The sequence below is a fragment of the Indicator indicator genome, chromosome 3, assembly GCF_027791375.1.
Source record: "Indicator indicator isolate 239-I01 chromosome 3, UM_Iind_1.1, whole genome shotgun sequence".
Lineage (NCBI taxonomy): Eukaryota > Metazoa > Chordata > Aves > Piciformes > Indicatoridae > Indicator > Indicator indicator.
The window spans coordinates 36,195,286-36,220,616 of NC_072012.1; the positions used below are offsets into that span (position 1 = coordinate 36,195,286).

General features: G+C 38.3%; 1 protein-coding gene across 1 annotated transcript in view; it reads left to right on the forward strand.

The window, feature by feature from the left end:
- Positions 1 to 25,331, forward strand: part of DOCK4 (dedicator of cytokinesis 4) — a 204,070-nt gene that overhangs the window by 34,233 nt on the left and 144,506 nt on the right. Inside the window, 4 exon segments of the mRNA XM_054399340.1 lie at positions 19,032 to 19,115; positions 20,164 to 20,204; positions 22,724 to 22,779; positions 24,782 to 24,878. Of these exon segments, the coding sequence (XP_054255315.1) occupies positions 19,032 to 19,115; positions 20,164 to 20,204; positions 22,724 to 22,779; positions 24,782 to 24,878 (278 nt within the window).

The window sequence follows — 25,331 nt, forward strand, 5'->3', positions numbered from 1 at the left end:
CAAACAAACGAACCCCAACTAAAACCAAAACACACACAAAACCCGCCTAAAAAAAAACAGTTTGTGATTGCCTAGTTAACTTTGATATATTTGTGGCAGTGTAGTTGGTTCAGTGATCCTGAGTTTGAAATAAGGTGTGTCATGACAAAGTTAACACATGCTTAAAAAGGGGTACAGAGGAGGTAATTGGAGAAACACATTGCAATACTTTGAGATACTAATGAAAACGCTGGGAGGGTGTTGGGTGGGTTGCAGGGTTTTTTTTCCTTTTTTTTTTTTTTTTTTTTACTTTGTGCATCCTAAAACTATGTAACAGCTACTTAAGCTACTTACACTACAGTTATTTTGGCTGTCTTTCTGAAATACTTGATATGACTTGTTTTTGTAATTGCTTGTTCTGATGGGGAATGACCAAGTCCCACCACCAGCGCTGGAGTAGGTCAGAGGTGCCTGATAACTGCAGAGGACGAGAGCAGGAAATTCATTGTGGTGGGCTCAAGTAATCAAATTGGAGCGTTGTCACACCTCCAAGCTGTTGGAAATAACCTAAAAAACCCAGTACTTCACAGAGGTTAACAAGTTCTTTCCTGTTCATGGGGAGGAGATTCAGCTTACAACATTTTTCAAGCTGATTAATAGAAGTCCACATTTATCACAGTATCTCTGTGATTATATTAGTTTTTCTCCAAAATCATACTGGCATTACAGCTGTAGTTGGGCAAATGAGGGGAAACTTAATGCCTCATGGGCAGCTTGAGTGAATCCCTGAAGACAGGATGGCTTGTTCTGCCACTGAGGTCAGCGTGCTGAAAGAGCTGATTTCCTATCTCTTCCTCTATGGGATTTGTGCCCATAGCAACACCCATGGGCAGCAGTGAGATTGCAGTGCTGCTGCTGCCCAGCCCTCTGCAGCATTGCTTCTCTTGGCATACTGACCTAGAATACTGCCCTAGATCTGTTTCAGAATATTTCTTTAATTTTCCCCTTCTGCCTAGTCAGAAGTCCCCTCAGGATGTTAAATTGGTTGGTAGTTGCAATGTGATAAATTGGCTGCTAATTAGGTTTTTCTTTTTCTAGAAACGTTAGTTCTTACCTTTTAAATTATTTTTTTCTGCCCTGCACTTGTCCTGACATTTTACTTTTTCTGACACATCAGAATGTTAATTAATCTTATTAATCTATTTGTCTAAATACAGATCTTCTAGGTTACTGTGTTTTCTATTACATTTTGGCTTTGTACAACTGTGAACTAGCCAGCTAATTATCAGCAGTTACAAACATTGGGTGTCCCTCTTTCATCAATTTTTCATCTATTGCAGTGCTTTTGTTGTGATAAATCACAACATTGAGACTTTCATGCACAGTAATTAGTATCAAGTCACTTCAGTATGAAGTCCTTAATTGTCGGATCTGAAATGCTGACTGCCTGTTTTTTGGCCTGTTCTTAAATAAGAGACATAAATAATGCTCTAAAATAGGAAGGAATGCTGGTGGCTAGCCAGAAAGGTCATTCACCTTTGGAATAGTCAATCATAGCAATCTGCTACTTATTTAAGGGCTTACATGGAATGATTCTTCTGGTCTTAGCTACATTCTCTGAATACAAATGACCACGTTATTAAAAAAAAACCACAACAAATCAACAGTTACTGAAGCCCTTTGAAAGAAGGCTGAGAAGCCAAGAGTTGAAGGCGCTTTTTTTAACATCTCAGAACTAAACGTTTCTCCTCTAAAGATCTACATTTCTTTGTATTTCCCATTATGCCAGAAATTAATCTTCTCTCTGTATAAATATCAAAACCCAGCTGTGTGAGAGTTCCTAGGCTCGTGTTGGCATTATTGGGTGTCGCTTCAGTATGACAGTATGCCTTAGAGTTTCTTAGGTTATGGTAGACTTTCTTATGTTTGAGCTGTGTTTGCCTAATGAAGGTTATCTACATGTTATCCCTTAATGGAAGTGGGGTGTTGGAGCCACATCTGATTTGTTGGGACCGCCTGTAATTTCAGAAGAGCTCTGTCTTGTAGACATAGTGTTCTGACTGTGTTGACACTGAGTGTTTACCATTACTTGGCTAAGTAAATGTTATGTTAAAAGAATATTAAAAATACTTAAGAATATATTTCCAGTAGACTTCTCTGTTTGTTCCGTTCACCACAAATAAAGCTTCTACATTGCTTCCCTGTCTAAGTTTCCAAACTTCTCTGGCTTTTGCTTGATTGCTTACATTGGAGACTTGAAAAGTCTCATTCTTAATGCTTCACAAATTCATGAATTGTATCAGTGAGCAGGGACACCTCCAACTAGATCAGGCTGGACAGGGCCACACCAAATCTGATCTTGAATATCTCCAGAGGCAGGGCCTCTATCACACCCTTGAGCCACCTGTTCCAGTATTTGCATTTGTTTCAGGTGTAAACAAATTCCTCCTTATGTCCAAACTAAATCTACCCTACTTCAATTTAAAAACCATTGCCCCTTTATCTTATTGGTACAAGCCCTTTCCCAGCCTTCCTGTAGGTCCCCATCAGATAGCTAGATTTCAGTATAAGGTCTATCTGGAGCCTTCCCTTCTCCAGGCTGAACAGCTCCAACTATCTCAGCCTGTCTTCACAGGAGAGGTGCTCCAGTCCTCTGATCATCTTTGTGGCCCTCCTCTGGATTCACTGCAGCAAGTCCATGTGTCTCATGTTGGGGGCCCCACAGCTGTACACGGTACTCCAAGTAAAGTCTCACCAGAGCGAAGAGGCAGAATCACCTCTTGACCTGCTGGCCACAGTTTTATTGATGCAGCCTAGGATGCAATTTGTCTTCTGAGATACAAGTGCACACTGCTGGCTCATGTCCAGCTTCTTGTCCAGCAGTACCCTGAAGTCCTTATCTTCAGAGCTACTCTCTATTTTATCATCCACCAGCCTGTATTGATATCAAGGGTTGCCCCAACCTAGGTGCAGGACATTGCACTTTGCCTTGTCAAACCTCATGAGATTTTGCTCACCTCACCACTCCAGCCTGTCTAGGTTCCTCTGGATGGCATCCCATCCTTCAGACTTATCAACCACACCACTCAGCTTGGTATGTTTGTAAATTTGCTAAGGGTACACTCAGTCTTGCTGTCTATATCTATGAAAGACCTGCAGGCTTTTCTCTCATTCTTGGGTTATATTTTCATTGTTTTAGCAATAACCATAATTTTCAAGATGCAATGAACATTAAGACAAACATGGTTAGGTATATTTTACTTTAAAACGTTGACTCACAGGTAACTAGCATTTTCTTCTTTACCTTTCACAAGTTTATAATTTAGTTGAAATTTGTTCTAAAATACTTCTGTGCAAAAGTTCAGTTAGATTTTCCATGAAGACTAAGTGTAATCTAAGATAAAAGTTCATAAAAATGTGTATTTTGAACTAGGACTTCTGTATAATGTATTCAGTTTCTTTAATACCATCTAATCATAGCATTTAAAATAGTACAGCACAGCTGTGTAAATCACTCCTTAAGAAAAATACCAGAAGAATTCAAGATCAATTGGAAGTTTAAAAGCACATGGTTTGTTATTAAAACTTATTTTTGAAGGTGTGTACATAAATACTCCTCTATTGGCAGACAATGGATCCTGTTATAGTTGAGGCTTGATCAAAATCAAGGAGAGGGAAGAATTACCAATTTTCCAAGGAAAGTGATTTGCATACTATTATGCCTTAGTCTTTGCTTTCTGACAAATTTTCTTAAGCTTGCTGTGACCTACTTTAGAGTCTTGTGATAAGATTAAGAATTCCAGTAAATTCTATGTGTAGCCTGCTACTTGTGTTTACATTACCACTATTGTTTTACTAGGAATAAGACACAGTTTCTCACAGTAAGCCTTTGATTACTCCTTGATTCATTTTCCTCTACTGATTGGGGTTTTTTGCCTGGTTAGGGTTTTGTTTTTATTCTTTTTTGTTTGTTTGCTTGCTTGTTTATTTTTTGAGTGTTTTTTGAGAGTTGGTGGGATTTTTTGGTTTTGATTTTAGTTGGTTTGGGGTGGCATTTTGGGGTGTTTTGTCTTTAATTTTGCATTTCTTGTATTTCTAGTATAGCTAAGATAGGGAAAAGCAAAGATACTTCCTGACTGTGTCATGTCTGTAGTGACAAAAAGAATACTGTTGAAATGGCTTACAGAATTTTGGCACAGAACAAATAAACTACAGCCACTCTGGCTTGTGGTTATTCATGGCTGGGTGCCAGAATGTAGTGTCGTGTAGTGTGTACCAAAGTGACTCTGAAAGACCTCTCTTGGATACTAAAATAAAGATAAGGTTACGTTTGTGTGGTGAGGAGGCATGAATTAGTCTGCTGAGAATCAGGTATAGTACAGTATAGTATATATAGATATAGCGTAGTGTATTTTGTGTTTGGACTCAATGATCTTAAGGTTCCTTTCCAGTCTAAGTGTTTGTATGATTCTAGTAGTGCCTGTTTTGCCACTTGTGCTGCTACTTCAAGCTGTTTCACTAGAAATCAGCATATGTAATTCTGCACAGGTCCAGTGTTGTAGTTTGGATAGCCCATATTTCTGAAAAGCATAAATTATCAGTTCCTGTTCTGTTTGTAGTTGAAAGAAAATGGAATTAAGTATGAAGGTCTAAATTGCAGAAAGTATGCTTCCAAATAAGGAAAGAGGTTTATAATAAGGGAGAAGTCAAAACTAGAAGGCATCTTTCTCATTTAGTATTACCCTAAATTTGAGAGTAATGAGATAAAATACATATATCTGAATTGCCTCAGTTTTTGTTCTACTATACTTCTGATAGTTTTTTGTGTTTCTAAGACCAGAGACCTTACTTTTTTCAAAAATTTTGGAATTAAGTACACTTTTAGAATTATTCAAGGAGAAAAACCCTACAACATAAAAGCAAGAACAACACTGTCCTGCTGCCTAATTCTGCTTCCCAGTCCTCACCATACAAGTCTTCAGCAAAGCTAACATTGATGAAACCAGGTCAGCCCTGAATATTTTATGTAAATCCCTAGTCCTGATGGAGTACATTCATAGCTGAAAAGCTTACCTGGGCAAAGTAAACTGCAAGGCTGACTCATTAAAATGATATTTTAGTTTTGATTTGGCATATGTTTGCCCTACATTACAATAATGTTGTTAATCAGTTTAGTATTTGTAATGGAGACCAATCTCCACACTTAATGTCAGGCCCTTTTTATGTCCTGAGTACTGCTATGCTACTTTTAGAAAAGGCACAAATTATAGACCTCTTCAGATTAACTTTTATTTCTTTTTCATCCATCACTGACCATTCCTTTTACTGGCTGTTGCTTGCTCTGTGCCAATGTTAATGGTTGTTCCAGTCCTTACAAACAAACAGGGAAGGAATTGAAATGGTAAATAATAGCGCAGATGAAAATAAACACAAAGCAGGTCTAACCAAACCAGCAGGTTAACCTGGTGAGGGAAAAATAGCACACAAAAGCTCAGGATTGAGACAAAAACAGAAGTGAAAGGAGAACACAGTTTACTGATCAAAAATCAGATAAACATGGTATAAACTGCATAATTCCCTTAGCCTCTTTGCAGAAAAAGCACGGCGCAAAGCAGCAGCAAGCAGAAGCAAGGGAGCCCAAAGCCCAGGCCAGAAAACTGCTCCCCCATCCCTCCTTGACCCGCCACCTTCCCAGTGGAAAAGACAAGACCCCAAAGAACCTGGAACCCAGAAGCAGCAACCAGAACAGGAAGCCTCCCATGTTGCAGTCTGAACTTCAAGCCCCATAATACTTTGCTCCAGTTAGCACACTCACTTTTTGAAGCTGGCATGGCTGTGGCATGGTGTGAATAACAGCAGCAGGTTCAAGTCAATCCATGACGCACATCTAATTTCAGAATCACTACACCAATGTGCTTTAAGAAATGATGAAGTGTCGACTGTCGATAAAGATATTTCTGAATAATATTAATAGTTTCTTTCCTCATGTGTTAATCTATCTGAAACATAAAGGCTGCAAATTCTGCAAGGGGTACTTGAGCAAGAATATTGTTTCTGTGTGCTTGACATCTCCACGTTTCTTGGAGAGCAAAAGCATAAAATGTTTAATTTTGGTATATTTTAAAAAAAAGTATGGTAAATTGTAATACTTCACTAACTTTGCTCATACATAACTTCCTTTTTTGCGATACTTCAGTAGTTACCATGCAAGCTTTCCAAGGATTATGTTAGAAACATAATGCTATTTTTCTGGCACAAAAAGTAACCACACCACCAATGAGTGTAATTATCATATCCATTAACATTGCTGCTGCTTTGAACCAATGAATTTCGGTGTGAGCCCAGCAGTGATTGTTGGCTGACCTTTCAGATAATCCTAGCGAAGTGGAAATGGGATCCCTTTTAATTGAGATGATAGTGTTAGAGTTAATAACTCTAATAACTCTTAATAACAAGGCTCAGAGACAGCCTTAGCTGCAGTGACCATGAAGACAGTTGAATTTAAGATCCTCAGGGCAACCAGGAGGACGTATTCTAAGCTTACGACCCTAGACTTTAGGCATGCAGACTTTGATCACTTCAGGGATCTGCTGGCCAAAGTGTCATGGGATGAAGCCCTAGAGGGAAGAGGGGCCCAGGACAGCTGGTCAGTATTCAAGGATCACCTCCTCTGTGCCCAGGAGCACTGTATACCAACAAAGAGAAAAGCAGGGAAGAATGCTAGGAGGCCTGCCTGGATGAGCAAGGAGCTGCTGGACACACTATCACTTAAAAGGAAGCTCTACAAGGAGTGGAGGAAAGGACAGCTGGAATGGAGGGGATATAAGGAAGCTGCCCGAGCAGGAAGAAACCTGGTTAGGAAAGCCAAAGCACAGTTTGAATTGAATCTAGCCAGGGAGGTTAAAGGGAACACTAAGAATTTCTATAGGTATGTTAATGGTAAAAAGAAGACTAGGGAATGTGTTGGCCCACCTCAGAAAGGAAACAGGTGAAAGATGAAATGGTCACAAGTGTCATGGAAAAGGCTGAGATTATCAACGACTTCTTTACCTCAGTCTTCACTGCAAAGGCCTCCAGCCACTCCTGGAATAGTCATGGAAGCTAATGGCAAGAACCAGAAGGAAGAACTGCCCATCATAAGTGAAGATCAGGTTCGTGATCACCTGAAGAACCTGAAAGTGTTCAAGTCCATGGGACCTGATGGGATACACCCACAGGTACTGAGAGAACTGGCAGATGAGGTTGCTAAACCCCTCTCTATTATATTCCAAAAGTCCTGGCAGTCTGGGGAAGTCCCCACTAACTGGAAAAGGGGAAACATTACTCCCATTTTCAAAAAGGGTAAGAAGGAAGAACCAGGGAACTACAGGCCAGTCAATCTCAACTCTGTGCCTCGTAAGATCATGGAGCAGATTCTCCAGGAGGCACTACTGAGACAGAAGAATAGTGAAGAGGTGATTGGGTACAGTCAGCATGGGTTTACTAAGGGCAAATCCTGCCTGACAAACCTGGTGGACTTCTATGAACAGGTGACAACATTAGTAGATGAGGGGAGAGCAACTGATGGCATTTAACCGGACCTGAGCAAAGCCTTCGACACTGTCCCGCACCACATCCTGGTCTCCAAACTGGTGACACATGGGTTTGCTGGGTGGACTATGAGATGGATAAAGAACTGGCTTGATGGCCACACCCAAAGAGTGGCTGTCAATGGCTCCATGTCCCAGTGGAGGCCAGTGACAAGTGGAGTCCCTCAGGGGTCAGTCCTGGGACCAGTCTTGTTCAACATCTTTGTTGATGACATAGACAGAGGCATTGAGTGCACCCTCAGCAAGTTTGCTGATGACACCAAGCTGTGTGGTGCAGCAGACATGCTGGAGGGAAGGGATGGCATCCAGAGGGACCTTGACAGGCTGGAGAGGTGGGCACAAGCCAACCCCATGAGGTTCAACAAGACCAAGTGCAAGGTCCTGCATCTGGGTCGAGGCAATCCCAAGCACAAATACAGGCTGGGCAGTGAGTGGCTGGAAAGCAGCCCTGAGGAGAGGGACTTGGGGGTGCTGGTGGACGAGAAGCTCAACATGAGCTGTCAATGTGCACTTGCAGCCCAGAAAGCCAACCAGATCCTGGGCTGCATCAAGAGAAGTGTGGCCAGCAGGTCAAGGGAGGTGATTCTCCCCCTCTACTCCACTCTGGTGAGACCCCACCTGGAGTACTGTGTCCAGTTCTGGAGCGCCTATTACAAGAGGGATATGGACATGCTGGAAGGTGTCCAGAGAAGGGCCACCAGGATGATCAGAGGGCTGGAGCACCTCTCCTGTGAGGACAGACTGAAAGAGTTGGGGCTGTTCAGTCTGGAGAAGAGAAGGCTCTGAGGTGACCTTATTGTGACCTTCCAGTATCTGAAGGGGGCCTACAAGAAAGCTGGGGAGGGACTTTTTAGGCTATCAGGTAGTGACAGGACTAGGGGGAATGGAATAAAGCTGGAAGTGGGGAGATTCAGGCTGGACATGAGGAAGAAGTTCTTCGCCATGAGAGTGGTGAGAGCCTGGAATGGGTTGTCCACGGAGGTGGTTGAGGCCCCATCCCTGGAGGTGTTTAAGGCCAGGCTGGATGAGGCTCTGGCCAGCCTGATCTAGTGTGAGGTGTCCCTGCCCATGGCAGGGGGATTGGAACTGGATGATCCTTGTGGTCCCTTCCAACCCTGACTGATTCTAGGATTCTATGAATAAGCTGTGTATTTGAGTTGAAGGTACTATATTTAAATTGGTTTAAGAAAGCTAGAAGCAATGTTGCAAGCTTTGGTATACCTTATCCTCACCAAGTTTAATTTAGTATTAGGTTACAAAGTGTAATTTTTCATCTATTTGGTCTTTTCAGTTCACTGTTAGGAAGGATAAACCCATTACAGGCTAGGCATTATTGATTACTTACACACCTGTAATAGTTTTAATTTATGAGCAGAAAAACTGCTGCTGAATCAAATCCAAAACAGAGGTTATTCAATGTGTGGTGCTCCCAGGGATTCTTTGAGTTGGTATCTGAGTTACTGAAATTTGGAGGTCTCAGGCAAACTATTTTTTGAGAGAGGAAAGAAATAATGCAAAAGTACTAAGTCTTACAGTTGTATTAAAGCCAGATCTATCTAAGGAAAGTTATTCTTGTTTTTTAAAGTATCTTTGTTCTTGGCCATCTTCAGATCCAGCATTTGACTTGGCTCTCAGCAGCTGACTTTTTTCACTAGTTTTGAGAATCTTTAGTGAAAGAGTAGAATCTCCATATAGCAGACATGCCATATGATGTTCATCTTATCAGTCACAAGGGCATGTTTTGCTCAGCTTCAAAACATCCTTGCAGTCTACTGATCATGTAATTTACTAAATTTCAAGGCCTGTGTATTGCTACTTCAGCTGAACTTGACACTGAAAACTGCTTGATGGAGTACAGAAGCTGAACAACTGTCAAGATGGACCTAGCCACAGCTGTGTCTTACCTGTCCATCAATGCTAAAAGAAAGTAATAAGGAAACTATGGAAGTAACCATAGTTTTTATAGACTTCCAAAGCCAAAGCATGCGTTGGCGTTGTCTGCCTATATCTGTAACCCCTTTTAAAAATATTTTCTATTTTTCACCTTCACGGAGTTGTGTGACAATGATTTTCCAGAACTTGATTGTGCCTTTGTGAAAATATTAGTTGTATCATTTCAAATCTGCTGCCAGACCGTTCGTTCCTTGAGGTTATTAAGCTTTGAGCAGGGGATAATATTTCAGTGTTTGTCTTCCCATATTGTTTTGTAATATCTTGTCAGTTAGATCTCTTTTTCTAAGCTTGTTCTTTACCCCAGTGGAAGATAATGAGCCTTCCTGTCTTGTTCTGGTTAATTTTGTTCCATTTATTCTGAAAATGTGGAAGGGAATTTTGTGCCAGTGGGGGCTCCAGCGTGGGCTTTGGTAGTAGCAGAACTTCGGGATACTGCAGGAATTGGTTTTATATATGCTTTGGAGCTTTTATTATACTATGCAATGTTTTTTGTGTGCTGCTTGCAGTAGGATGACTGATTAAGCAGAGTTTTGCTTATACCTTAACCTCAGTTTTTTGTTTGCTTCTTTTTTGTTATAGCGGCAGCTGCGTCACTTACCTGAAGCACTGTCCTTTGAAGAAGAGTGTAGGACAGGGTAGGGCTGGTCCTCTTGATGCAGATAAAAACTCTGACTTACATGCTTGATGTGTCTTGCTCCTACTTTTATGGGTAATGGTACTGCCAGACTCTGCAGGAAAGTTTTTCTTTGGCTAAATTGGTGGGGTTTTTTCACTTAGTTCTGTGCCTAGTGAATTCTTGAGCACCATCATTGTTGTTGGACAATACTGCCTTCTTCCTGCGTCAAGAAGAGCTGTGACTTGGTTTCTGAAAGAGGAAAGCTGGGTATTTAATAGTGGTAAAGTATTTTTACCAATGTTTTCTTAAGGAATACATTGCATTCTGAGATGTTACTTTCATAGAGAGGAAAACCTCATAGTGAATTTCCAGGGTAACTTGCAACAATCTCTATTTTATGCATCAACTGCAGGGCACTTACAAGACAATTTGTGGTACAGATACATATGTAATTATTTTTTTGTCTTTTATAATTGACAGTGGTAAGGTCTGGGTGATTTATTCCTGCAAAATAGTTTCTGTGCTAATATGCCCTTCCTAAGAGTGTTCAAACAATAAGCAAAAAGCCCAATAAATTTTGAACCAATTTCTGAAAGCTGGACCAAATAATTCACTTAACTACATGAATAACAATCAAAGTATGATCACCATGGTTTAACACTTAGTAAATGTTCATTTGCATAAAGTTTAATTATTTGTAGGTTGTGGTTTTTTTTTTTTTTTTTGCAAGGCATCTTATGCTGGAGTTTCATAATCTTGTTTCAGAAAGACTTTTCAAGATTTGAGAAAAATACAACTTTGTCTTCTCCTTACCTCAGATACTGGATAAGTCCCATAAAGTCTTTATTCTGCCTAGATTCTCAGGAGGCAATTAATTGTAGGAAACCCTCTTGGTATTTAAGAAAATGAATTATTTTACATTAGCATAATTCAGCTGTGTGATATGTGATGGGTCACTTGATGAATTGCAGTACTGTGAACAAGTCCAGCCCTGGAGCTGCTGTTTGTTTGCTGTCTCTCCCTGGGAGTGGCCCCTTCCACGACAGCAGCCTCCTGAGAGGAGGCTTGGTTCTTGCTAAAGATACTGCCTTGACTTTCATATCCCTTCATTCTTTGCCTCGTCCATGCCCCTTTCAAGTGAATTGTGGCAGCTTCTTTTGCTTTATGGCTGTGAGTTTTGTACCTCAGTTCAAGTGCAAAGCAATTAAGTTTTGTGGCGTGATGGCATGGACAGTGGCCAATTGGATAGATTACAAATCTGCTTGATCTGAGGTATCTTATTTTAGTTGCTGTCAGACACCAAACTGACACAAGTCTTTCCCCGTCTCTGCTCATTTTTCTTATTTATAAAGTAGAGCTTTTGCTTCTTGTGGTTTTTTTTTGTTGTTGTTGTTTTTTTTTTTTTTTGGTGTGGTGGTTTCATTATTTGTTGTACTTTTCAAAAAAATATTTATTTATTTATTTATTTATTTATTTATTTTTAATGTCAAGAATGACACCTGTAGGCCCTTTCAGATGAAGAAGAATAGGAAAATTCCTTAGTACTAAAAGAAAAGTACCCGTGTCTGGTTTGCCTTCGTGTCAAAACTTGTTTCAAACTTGACTAGTTTCACTCAGGAAGTATTTAATGGCACAGGGTAATAAAGTTTGTCTCCCAGTGATGTATTGTTTGAAATTCATCTGTTTTCCATGCTTTTCTGGAGCCATAGTATTCCAAATGTATTCCTACACTTCTGTGCCAAATCTAGAGAAAGAGGTAATGAAAGAACTGTTACAATAGCACTTATTTTTAGTGACTCTACCAAGGTGTTAAACTGAAAGAATCGTGTTGTCTATTGAAGTACTCATAAAAAGACAAATGTTCAGGTGCAGTAATGAATCATAACTGTCTAAAGAGGACAGTTTGCTCTTACACTTTCTTTCCCACATCACATCAAACAGAACATATTCTGATTTTTCAGTAGGATCCTTCTGAAGGTGTACCATAACACCACAAAGATCCTGTTGTAAGTATTTATACAGACTTTTTTTTTTTTTTTTCCCAGAGCTTTGTTAGGAGAAGTGTACACACTGTTATATTTGTTTGGTCATATATTTTAAGGTATTTGTGGGACGACATTAAATATCTCCGAAGTTTTAACGTTATGGAGATTATGGATTAATGATGACACTCTGAAGGGCTAGATAAACTGACTTCTTCTGGCTCAACTATTGAAATCCAGCTGAAAAGTGAAGTGGTTATTTCCAGCTGTTAAGTCTAATGAATCAGTTTATGGCCATGGTGGGATGTTTAAACTTGTGTTCAGCAGTCTCTTAGGACTTGCTCATGAGGGAGTAGTTCTGCTTTATTAGTCCTGATAGCTTTATTCCAGTGTATTTGAAACACCTCTTATTTACAGAATCACAGAACATTAGGGGCTGGAAAGGACCTCTGAAGGTCATCTAGTCCAACATCCCTGCCAGAGAAGGATCATCTAGAGTAGGTCACACAACAGTAAATCCAGGTGGGTTTTGATTGTCTCCAGAGAAGGAGACTCCACAGCCCCTCTGGGCAGCCTGTTCCAGTTTTCTGTCACCCTCACAGTGAAAGTTTTTCTGCTTCATTTAATATAAAAAACAAGTGCCAGTGCACTTGTAAGTAATTTGTAATCATCATCTTCCTTAGTTGCACTTAATCCCTCACTTTGCCAAATTGTCCTGACAGAGGATTGGCTGATCTGCAGGATGCTCACAATTACAATTTAGATTTAATATTAGCTAAATGGCACAATTATTGCAAAGTTGGTAGGGTTTTGTTTCAAACTGAAAACATGGCTACTTGTGACAAAAACCAGATTCCAATATTTAATGTGCAGCAAAATACCTGCAAGAGAAATCTCTTGGATCACTTCTGTTATTTCAACTAACAATTATATATATTGTGTTTATTGAAAGGAGATTAGATTGATTCCCCACTCACCCTCTTTCTACTTTTCTGTCCCTGTCTTCATTAGCTTGGTTTTGGTTTGCAACAAGCCTCCTAGGGTATCTGTAGGCAGCACAGTGCATTACTGGAAGAGATGCTTGAATTAACTCATCTATTAGAAGCATGGCCATGTAGCTGTACTATCATGCCACTCCATTTGGATCAATTCATATGTAGGCAAAGCTCAGTGCATGTGATCACATTTTACAGCAAACTTTGCCTGTTCTGCTTTAGCAAAAGTTGCATGCCTCTGTGTATTTATGCTTCTAAATTCTGCCTGTTTTGAAATTTAAGAAGGTTTTTCAGCTTCTTCTGAGGAGAACAAGCTTCATCCTGGAAAAGGTACAGCTGAGGTACAGAAAGGGTGACAAGAGATTGCTTATTCAAACTTTCTCACAAGAACAAAGCACATAAAATTTTCAAGTGGCACTGTAAAACAAGAGGAAGCCTATTTAAAAAAATTTTTTTTCCTTTTTTTAATGAAGCATATTTAAACTGGAAAGATGACTGTGTATTTGTGAACATTGACATTATGCATTTGCAATGTGGTAAGGCAAATTAATAAGAGAAATCCACCAATGGTTGTTGAACAGGCAAATACCATGTTTGGCTTGGGAGTTCCCTGTTCCACAAAATACCAACATCTGTATCGCTGGATTGCTTGAATTACTTACCAGTGGTCAGCAGCTTCAGATGTGAGTTTGCAAATAATATCCTGGGTAGAGTAGCTAGTTTGATTTAAAAAAAAAATGAATTAAATTTTAATGGCTGGCCTGATGTTGTGCTGCCTAACATGCATTTTATGCAGTTGCTTGCAGTGCCAGGTGCCTGCTGTATTTACTATCCATAAGTATAGATCAAAGGATATTTTTTTTACCTTTGTGTAATAAAACCACTGAATCAGATCCTTCCTCAAAGGCTCATCATTACTCATCAGCTGAAAAATTCCATTAAAAAAACCTCAGTTTTCAATCATAAAGGAAAAATATATCAGTAAATGATTATTTTAACTAATACAATTTTATATAATATGAGAAAGTCCTTGGTTTGTAACAGCTTTTTTTTTTTAATTTAATTTTATTTTATTTTTAGCTATGGAATAGAAAAGAAACCTTGAAATGATTGCACATGAAATTCTCAATCTGGTGAAAGAATGATGCTAACTCCAGAATAAAACCTCTTAAAAATGCTTTTACCATTGAGAGGACCTGATTTCAGTTACAGCAGATACTATCTGTAATCAATAATAGCTTCTGGTCATCAATTAGGAGGAAAGGAACAACAGTATCTGTCTCATTAGTTCTTATGTGCAGATCTTCAGTTATTTCAGGCATAAACATTTTAAGACCGTAACCCCAAGCAAACTTTGAAGTGGGCCACCCATGCCTGTTACCATCATTACCTTTTCTATCAAAGCATCTTACTCCCCATCAAAACCTGTCCCTCTCAAGCAGCTGTCCAGCACCAAACCTGCTATTTTCCAGTGTTTTTACCACACTTCAGTTGGGTTGACTACCTCTGTTAGTTGGAGCATCAATACTAGAGCATTCAACTGGAGTCTATTTTACTTCAGCATTTAGCATGTACAAGATGGCCAGGTAAATATTAATTTACTTTTTTTTTTTTTTCCCCCCCTATTCTTCCTTTTTCTTCATCTGAAGGACTGTTTTTCATTATGTGAAACTTGAGTCTGCTCTTGTGATACAAATGCTCTTTTTTGAGGTATTAGTAGTTGTTGTAGGTGTTCACAGAATCAACCAGGTTGGAAGAGACCTCCAAGATTAAGTCCAACTGATCACCCAACCCTATCTAATCAATTAGACCATGGCACTAAGTGCCTCAATCAGTCTTTTTTTAAACATCTCTAGGGATGTTGACTCCATCACCTCCCTGGGCAGCCCATTCCAATGCTTCTTTCTAAGATCAAGCCTAAACTTCATCCTGCAAAGCTTGAGTCTGTGTCCTCTTGTTCTGTTGCTGGTTGCCTGGGAGAAGAGACCAATCCCCATGTGGCTACAACCTCGCTTCAAGTAGTTGTAGACAGCCATAAGGTCTCCCCTGAGCCTCCTCTTCTCCAGGCTAAACAGTCCCAGCTCCCTCAGCTGCTCCTCACAGGGCTTGTGTTCCAGACCCCTCACATTGAATCCTTTATACGGGATTGTATGTCATGCTGCTCAGGCAGGAACTGCAGTGTACTGCATGTCTCCTTTCATAGTGCTAACTTGTGACTGGGGGCATCTTGAGCACCATATCACATATCCCCTTTGTGGAGAGACATATTCATCTTATAAACAAAGTTAGGCTAGCCATGAAACCATTATGCTCTCATTGGGTCTGAAATGCATCTTTATAATGCTAACTCAAGTGCAAGATCTGCAAGTAGAAAAAGAATCTTGTTTCATTTTTCAGAACAACAGTGCTGTTTATGCTCTGCATGAACAGAGGATGAATTCCTGCACCAAATAAAAACACTAAAGCACTTCTTTAGGCTTTAATTAAGACCTTGGTCTTGGATTGATCTTTTTATACAGCAGGCACTTGGCATATGTAAAATTCTCCAACAGTGAGCACATACAGGCAGAGATTTGCATGAGAGCAGAAAGACCAAGTTTTCTTTTGAGAAGCCAAACACAAGAGCTCCAGCAGATCATTCATTCCTTTTCCTTTCCTGTTTTTCTGGATTGCAAATGGTGTTCTGATATGAAGGCAAGAATTGTAAACTTCTTTCCAATCATTCATACATGTCCTTGTAGAGAAAAGCTTTGAGAAACATGTAGAAAGGATGCCTTGTATGTCACATTCTTGGCTGAACTGACTCTGTTCTGTTGAAATGTAGAAGAATATTAGGAAAATATTAGCACATTTGATTAACCTTAGCAGTTAACCAGCTTATTTGCCTGTCTGTGATTATCTCATGAAGGTTCTCTTTCTGGTTATCTCTCCATAATTCTCACAGAAATGGGTTGTTCCATAACTTAAGATTCACTATACCTGTGATACTGTGCAAATTTTAAGCTTGGCATTAAACCCAAAGCTGCTTTACTATTGCATGTCACTCTCATTCTCACCATCTGCTTTCACCTGTATGGATTAGGTTTTTGTGTCCTGCGTTGTTGTCTTGCTTTCTTCTGAGTACCTTTTGGGCACCAAGAAAATATTTAATTAGGTTAGCCAACTGCTGTATTTCAAGTGTGTTTCTAAAACATTTCTGAGACTAGTTCTATGAGTATGACAAATGTGTATTGTTCTTAAGTTAGACTGGACGACTTAAGCCGTGGTCACTGGAGAGTGATTAATTACATACATATTAGTGTTAGGAGAAAGGATCAAGGAACATCTGGGATGTGTTGCAGAAGAATGTGGCCTTTGGAGGGAAGGGCAAGAGGTTCAGTACATCAAACTTATCATTGATTGGTTAAGAACTCTGTGTCCTAACTGAACCACCAAACCCTGGTATCTTCTCTGGTGGAACTGTAACTACCTCCTTCCATGACTTCATGATTATCTTCCCCGTAATCAGTAGATTACCTATATATGCCACAGACAAACTAAAAAGATTTGAGCAGTCACCTTGACTCTTAATCCCATTCTGTAGCATGTCTTAATCCAAATACTGTAACATTACTTGATTAGTTGAAAGTTACCTGAGTGGATGTGTGGTAAATTTATCTGTGAATTCCTGTGCATTGATGCACGTTCTCTAGTGCTTTCTTTTGCTTTGGGTGGCATTGCTAAAGATCACAGGCTGCCTATTTTGAGCCTGACCTTACTGCAAGACCTCTGCAAGAATCTGTTCAGAGGTTTTTGAGTGGGTTGGGTGAATTGTAGTGGCTCAGTGGTACAGCTGATGCCCTCGTTTCTTTTTTTCTGGTACTCTGCAGGCCATCCTTCTAGAAGATATTTCAAGGTATGATTTTTTTCTTCCATACACGTTCTAAAATGAATTCTAGCTATTTCTAACACTGTGTCATATTTCAGTCTTTTTTTGTTCTAAAAGTTTTTTGAAACTTGTTTTAAAAAAAAAGGGGGGGGGGAGAGGGTGGGGATGATGATGACATGACAACAGATAAAAAGATCTTTAACAGATATAGTAACTAAGTAATAAGTAATAAAAACTGAATGTCACAGCAAAGTCAGATCATAACAATGTGACAGGATATATTGGCTCTTAAGAAGAAAATTACTGTCATTTTTATCTCATGGATTTTAAAAATAAGACATCTCACAAGTGTAATGACAGAAAAGGATTTGGTTTGGTTTTCTGTGCCGTTTCTGTTAATTCCTTAATTTTATTTCCATGGCTGCAGATGCTGTTCTGGCAGGCTTCATAACACTGATTTATTTCTTGCAAGCTGGGAGGGTGACCAGAATGACTCCATCACTCCATCGTCACAGAGGAACTTAGATGTACATTGTATTGATATTCAGGGAATTTTGTTTTCAATCTGCTCATAATTAATAAGATATTTATTTTTTTCCTCTTTGTATATGAATGGATTGAAAACCTCTCACTTTTTCAACTCTCAAACTCTTTCAATGTACAAAATCAGGTTTGCAGCTAAACCTCTGAAAAAAATGGTGTACTTGATTGTGGTGATGACTGAATTTAGTGTGTCTTGAAGTCTCTCCTGCTGCCTTTAAGGAACAATGAGACAAATGAATAACAGGTTACACTGTGTTTGAGAATAGTTTCTGCCTGTCATGGGGGGGACCTCAACAGCAGTTAAGAGCTGCCGGGAGGGATTGTTGTGACTCAAAATGTTGCAAGTCCTTTGGTGGAAGAGTAATTACTTTATGTGCAGATCTGCACCCATGGGGTTTCCTTTGGGACTTTTGTTCTCATGTCTCTGATTTGATAATTTCTTATTTGCAATGAGATTTGGATTTTCTTATCTAGATGGATAGCTACTTGATAATAGCAAGGTTGCAGTTATCCCTGCTGATAGAAGGCCATTTTCCTCTTCAACTTCAAAATCTAGCTCCAAAAGAGTATTACAGTACAGACAATCAAGATCAGTTGCTTGATCTTGTGGCCTGAATTAGGTAGTATTTTAATTCAGAATTTCAGAGTTGAACAGCTGATTTGCTCATTCATACATTAATGGGTTTGTAGTAGATGTAGGAATGAGCATTTTGAGTAATGAAGAAATAGTTGACATTTTTTTAGCACTAACAATGTAAGATTTAATATTTGACCATTTTAAGTATTTGGGAATATCACTGCTCTGGTAGGTATTTTGTTTGAGGCATGTTTTATCTCCAGCAAGGAAAGCCCATTTCTGTAGCTGTTGTCCTAGCCTGAGGGGCTAGGACAACAGCTACAACCTGGGCTTCATTTGCTTCTGAGAGGCTGCAAGGGAAACTGTGCACTTAAGATGTGCTTTACTGGTCTTAGTCCCCTAAATATTTCCTCACAGTTTGGGGTTATGTGGAGCACTGGATCTATAACATCCGTTAAGTAAATGCGAAATAAGGTTTTACCTTGTGGCATGTGTGTGATATAGATGTCAGCAAAAATATTGGCTCTTTTAACTTGCAAAAGTCTGACACCTGGTATGTGTTAGTGTGAGCATTTCGAATAAGAAATTTTCTGTCCTTCAGGATAGTTATGGTCTAGCTAAGTGTTCTCCAGTATGAACTTTCTCTTCATGGGTAGTAGATCTGTAAGTGTTTTGGCGTGGTTTGTTTTGGAGCGTTTATTGTTGGGTTTTTGTGGGTTTTGTTCTGTTTTTCCCAATCCTGTGTTTTAAATTTAATGCTTATGCAAGAGCCTTAACCTCTGGTTCTTTCCACAACTTCAATTTCAGTAAACCTTTCAGTAAAGTTTGTTCGCTTAACTTCCTCTGTTAATATCCTGATGCTGTTAACAAGAGGACTAAGAATTTATGTTTTATTGTTGTAAAGAATCCAAACCTATTGTCTTTTTCAGTAATAGCTGGTTTTCGAGGGACAGTCCCACATGGCCTATCTCTGGAGATTGGAGACACCGTTCAAATATTAGAGAAATGTGATGGTGAGTTCACAGGCTGCATTGATCATGCAGCTCCATTCACAAGCTCCATTAATAATTAAGTTTTGTATAGTGTTGATCTGAACCTCATTATTGTTTATTTATTTTCTTGAATTAACACAATTGTAAAGTCAACAGTATAGCACATTTTGGCTTCTTATTTTTCTTCCCCACAATTCCAGTGAGCTCTAATCCATTTAATATGATTATACATTCATTTGCAATTAGTCCTTTTTTATTTAATCTTTCTTTAATACACACATGGAGAATACATTCATAGAGGGTAACAGTTAAAACAGTAAGAAGTTCTCATTGTGATTCTTCTGCCTTCTTGGTGTTTCCAAGGGAAGTGTGGTTGCTATAAAACCGCCTTCAAATTAATTTTAATTCATAAGTTTAAATCCTAAAGCAATGTAAACATTCTTTTCTGCCTCTGTTCTGGGGTAGAGAATAATAATATGATTTTAGCAAGTGTCAGTTACTAGTGTAAGCGAAACAGTCACTTTTTTTTTTCATAATCTACCTACTTAATATATTTACATTTGTCAATATGGATTTTTTTCATTTAGGGTTATGTAGGCATTTTTTAGTTTCATATCAGGGTTTCATACTGTTAACCTTGTAAGAAATTTTCTTACAGAAAGCATAGGATCTGTTCTTTGGAATCAAAGGTATTGTGAATTTTGTATAGTAATGTGATTGATAATTTTTGGACCTCGTGTTCTAAATCTATTCGTAAATGTTTACACTGGATATGAAACAATTTTCCTTTTCTCTTGTGTACTATCTAGTGCAAAAAAAAATATCTGGATCACATTGTTAGAAACATTTGGGACTACAGGGTTAATGAATAATTCCTGAAATTGTGTGAGTTAAGTCATCTGAATATGAGCTGATTTAAAAAAATCATTTTCATTGTATGGAAAGTCTTTAAAATAAGTTCAATCTGACTGAGTAATTGTCATATCTGTCCAAAAGGGAAAGATGAAATCTGTTTTAAATTTGGAAATTGCTTGCATACTTTAAGAAGCAAAATGTTCTTTCTTCACAGGGTGGTACAGAGGATTTGCCTTAAAAAACCCCAATGTTAAGGTAAAGGTCATTTCCAGTTTTGCGTTCTTTGGCAAAAATATATATATTTTTGGCTACTTTTTAAAAGTTTATATTTTCCCTTTAAGTATGTGATATTACTCTTCAAAGTTAATGTTAAGTATATTGTTGATATTGAGTTAATTAGGTTTGGACATGGATTACTCTTCTGAAATGGTCTGATATATTAGGATGATGCAATTTAAAAATCAGAGGCTTTGGAGAATTTTCTTTTATTTCTGCTTTTTTTGATTGTAAACTCAAAGAAAGCTAAACTGAAGGGAGCAAACTACTGAGAATACAACTTTTGAATACTGTTGGAAATGTTGGTTAGACTGTGCCTATTTTCCCTTGTGTTATAAACTGAAGCAGCCAGTGGAGACAGTTTATAGCAGAATATCAATGAATAAAAGATTTTGTCGTGTAAAATACATGCTTCATTTTATTGTTCTTTCATCTATAGTCTTTGATTTCCATACTAGTACATTTGATAGTTCTCTAAACCAGACTAATTTTATTTTCTGCTTTCAGTCATGAAATTATTATGAAACTCATTTCAGCATTTGTTGGTGTTGATCTTGTTTGTCTTTCTGGTTTTTTAATGTCTCCTGTTGACTTACCTCTGTGATGGAGCACTGGAATAGGCTGCCCATAGAGGTTGTGGAGTCTCCCTCTCTGGAGACTTTCAAAACCAACCATGTTGCTTTGAACCTCATCTAGACATACCTGTGTTAGTGGGGGAGTTGGACTAGGTTATCTTCAGAGGTCCCTTCCAAACTCTACCATTCTATGTTTCTATGACTGTAAAGATTTTGTTTTTCATATGGGAAACCATTTTAAGATTTTTTTTTTCCTCAACATGGTACTAGTTTTTAGTCTTATTAAAGCTATTGAAGAAAGATATTAAATCTTCTGTTGCTCCTTTGATCTGCATTGTAAGCTTTACTCTTTTTTCTCTCTTCTTTTCCAAGTCTCTTCATCTGCAAAATAGGGCATATATGCGTAAATTTTGAACATTTCCAGAGGCTCCTATTGTAAGTCATTGGCCTTTTGTGCCTAGGCCTGCAGTCTCTGCTCACAGAAATTTACTTTTTTTATATGGAGGGTCAATGTGAGCAATAAATTTAGCAACAGAAGCTAATCCGATGTTTACTACTTCGACCTCATATATTGCAGTTTGGTTTTTAAGACATGAGCAGTTGGGATTTGTTAGTGCATCTTTTGTGTCTTTTGTTGCATTTCTCACCACATGCTTGCTGTCAGTTGTGCTTTGTTGTCTGTCAAATGTGTTGACAGAAATTACGAATAGGTTTTCTAAACATGACTTGATGTGTGAAGAAATGAGATATATGTTTTCTGCTTCTCTGGTGTGAATGCAAACAGTTTCCAGAACTGGAATTTTCAAAGGAGTCTCTCTGAATGTAAAACAATAACAGCACCTTGTAACTCCACTTGTTATTGCTGTGTCAAGATTCTTCCCTTGTTATTCTGCTAGCTTTGACACACAAAGAAATTATCTGTGGCAGCTGGTCTGCAGTAAGTGTGCATATGCAGCCATCCTGTTTTGTGGCATATTGTTCTAAGTGCAAGGCTGTACATCTTGCTGTCCTTGGGAGATACTCTCTTGAACTACTTTTTGTTATAGAGCAGTAGGAGTGTTAGACAGGCAGTTGCCTCTATATAGTAGATGTGTTTTTGTTGAAGGTCTAATGTCTGTGTTAAAAGAAAATGGGCCACCACCACAAAGAAAAACTGTATGCAGCTGTGCTTATTATAAAGAGAACATATATGTATTTTCTCTCACTGCATTAATGCAATGAGCTGTAGTGTATTACATTCCCTGCCAGAAGCTGAAGCTGAGTTGCATTGTTTTGCATATTCTGATTTAGGAAGGTTAGTGCACTGTGAGAGCAGTGTGACAGTTGCTGCAATGCTGCCCATTCAAAAGAACAGTGCAGAGCCCTTAAATAACTATGAAAGGACCACACCTGTCAGGACACTGAGGCTCTTTGGTAGGCATCTGTCACAGCTTTCCCGTGCGCTGCAGGACATAATAGCCACCGAATGTATTTAGGATGTTTTTGATGAACCAGACAAATTTCAATAAAAGGAAAGGTAACTTTCTTTATTCTGAAAATCCCTATCAGAAGGTACTATTTTTAAGAAGCTATTGATAAGATGTTAACACCCACAGTTGGTCTGTTTCTTATCAAGGTTGGAATAATTAATAAAAACACTTTGGTTAAGTGAGCTCCCAAGCAATCTTCTACATGTTCTATATATGTTTATCTTGCAATTTTCTGAAGTATTGATGGATTTAAATTGTGTTTAATATGGCATTTTAGTTTCTGTTACATCTATGCCAACTATATATTGCATTCTTTTTCTTTTGTGCATGCTTTTGGTAATAATTTGGAGGAGTTAGAATTCAGCACATATTTTCATATAAAATGGTATTAAATGGTGTCCCAGACTCATATAAGGATATGCTGGGTTTTTTACCTGAATATTTTATTTTTCAGGGCATATTTCCATCCAACTACATTCACTTGAAAAATGCGTGTGTTAAGAACAAAGGGTAGGTGAAATGTTCTGGATTCAGATGTTTAAACATGGTGAGGTACTTATGCCAAAAATCTTTTGCTTATAAGGTAAAGTGGTGATTTCTTTTTGTGTGTGTTCTAATATTTTTATGTCAGCTTACTGCCACAGGACTTGAAATTAGCTAGCTTAATACTCCTGCACAGTCATAAAATTGGTGTGATGTATTTTGAAAAGACATGGAGCACAATTGGGAATAAAAGTCTGTATTGTCTAGTGGAGAGAGGAAACAATTGCATGTTTTCACTTCCTGTTGTTAAGTTTGGCTTGAAAAAAGTATTGCCTTAATTAGAAGTTACTCTGTGCAGAAGCTGACTGTTAACCTGCTGGTTAAGATGAGTTGTTTCCTTTGAAGACAGCAGCTGTACCATAATAAGTGGTAAAATAATGTATCAGTTGATAAAACAAACAAATCCCCTGAACAGAACAATTGGTTAAAATTAGTTTTAAAAATCTTGATTTAGAACTCAAGTGCTCTGGCTAAAAGAATCATTGGTCTTTTCTTTTTTCAGATGTCATGCATACCTTGACAATGCCCCTTTTATTTTTTTTTTTAATTTCTCTGTGATCTTAGTTCAGCATGTTAGTTTCTTCCAAAGCTTTAGAAGTAAAATTGGGAGCATTCACATTGTATCATTTAGATTTTTTTTTAGAGAACATCTTAAAACTTGTTTAGGTAAAGAGATTTCTGATCATAATAGATGGATGCCTAAGCATTAGGTGTAAATGACCCTTTCTGGGAGCATGAATGAGTGAGTAGAGAGCCTGCGATTCACGATGGGTAAAAATAATTGTAAGTCTGTAACCATATTGAAAAGAATAGTTTCATACCCATAGGTGAAAATGGTTTTGCAGTACTATTAAATACTTTGTTCTTTGCTATGGAGTTCAAGCCACATGGTTTGTCATGCCCTACGATCCCTTCCCCTTTAAAAGTGGTTGCAGTTAAAACTGAAGGTTCAGAGGAATAAAATTACTGTGAATCATCACAGTAAACAAGTTATACCTGGGGAAATTCCAGTTAGACAGAAGAGGAAAATTTTTCACAAGGGCAACCAGACATTGCAATTCTCTCTCCGAGAAAGTGGTGGAGTCCCCAACATTAAACACTTTAGATCCAGCTGGACAGGGTGTTGGCCCATCTTACCTAGACCATGCTTTTCCTAAGAAATTTCGGTCTAGATGATCCTTGAAGTCCCTTCCAACCTAGTATTCTATGAATATAGAATAAAAAGTTGGAATATTTTTTGTTAGCACACACCATGACTACTTGCAGGGAGTTCTATCTTCATTGCCTCTATTATATTTGGTAATGTGGTATTTCCTATTCAGACCTTGTGCCTTTACAGTCCACTGTGGCCAGGGCCTGTCACAGTGTTAACTTCGTAAGACAGAAGTGATACAATAAGAAAAGTAATCCAGGCACGAATGCAAACCTTTGAAATGTACTGTGTGAGAACAAAGTGGGAGTGCTGATAGTGTGTAAAGTGATGGTGTGCTGGAGAGTTTGGTCTTGACTAAGCCAAACCCATTTTTTCTTGACCAACATCAAATAGACACGTTTACTAAGTTGTGGATTGTTTATCTTTTTGTTGGTGGGTTTTTATTGTCTTCTTAAAGGAATGGCATTTTATGTCATATTTCTATAAAAAGATGTAAAAACATGGGAACCACAACTAGTTTGGAGTCTAAGATAAAGCTGAAAGGAATTACCCTGTTGTGAAAGTATTTGGCATGCTTATCTTGAACTTACTGTGATTTCTGTAGGACCAAGACTTTCCATGGGGATTAAATTATTTTCCCCCAAGACTTTTTCGTGGGGATTAAATGAAATAGACAAATGTGAAGTGTCATGGGTGGAAGGAGCACCCATATAGGTTGATAGACATTGCTGTTGGCAAGTGGAACTCATTGTATTAGTAAATGTAATGGGATTTGTAAAGCTTGTGTAATATCATGTGTTCTTCTGCATGTTACAGACAATTTGAAATGGTTATTCCAACAGAAGATTCTGTTATTACAGAAATGACATCAACTCTAAGAGACTGGGGAACGATGTGGAAACAACTCTATGTGGTACGTACCCTGAATAATGTTGCTTTGATTTAGTGCAAACTTAGAAGACAGTGTTGTTTAGATGCTTTAGTGTTCAGTATAAGTATATATATTAAAAGAAAAAAATCAGTTAGCTTTTTAACTATTCTAATTATGATCTAAATGCATCTCTTAATTTGTTCCAATCATTGACTATTACTGCTGACAAACTTCAGCGACTCACTGATTGAGTCTTCCAGATTCATTATGTAGCTGTTGGATATAGGGATTCCATATCTGCTAAATTGAAGAGTTGAAAATTAGAGTATAAAAATGCTGGTATTTTATTTAAATACAGAAATATAGTATATTATTAAAAATCTCTCAGACAGTGTAACAGGTTAACACACTAACATGTTAACCTGCCTCTTCTGCCCCCACATAGAAGTAAGAAAAAGTAATACACAAAAGCCCCCTCTGGGTTTAGATAAAGAA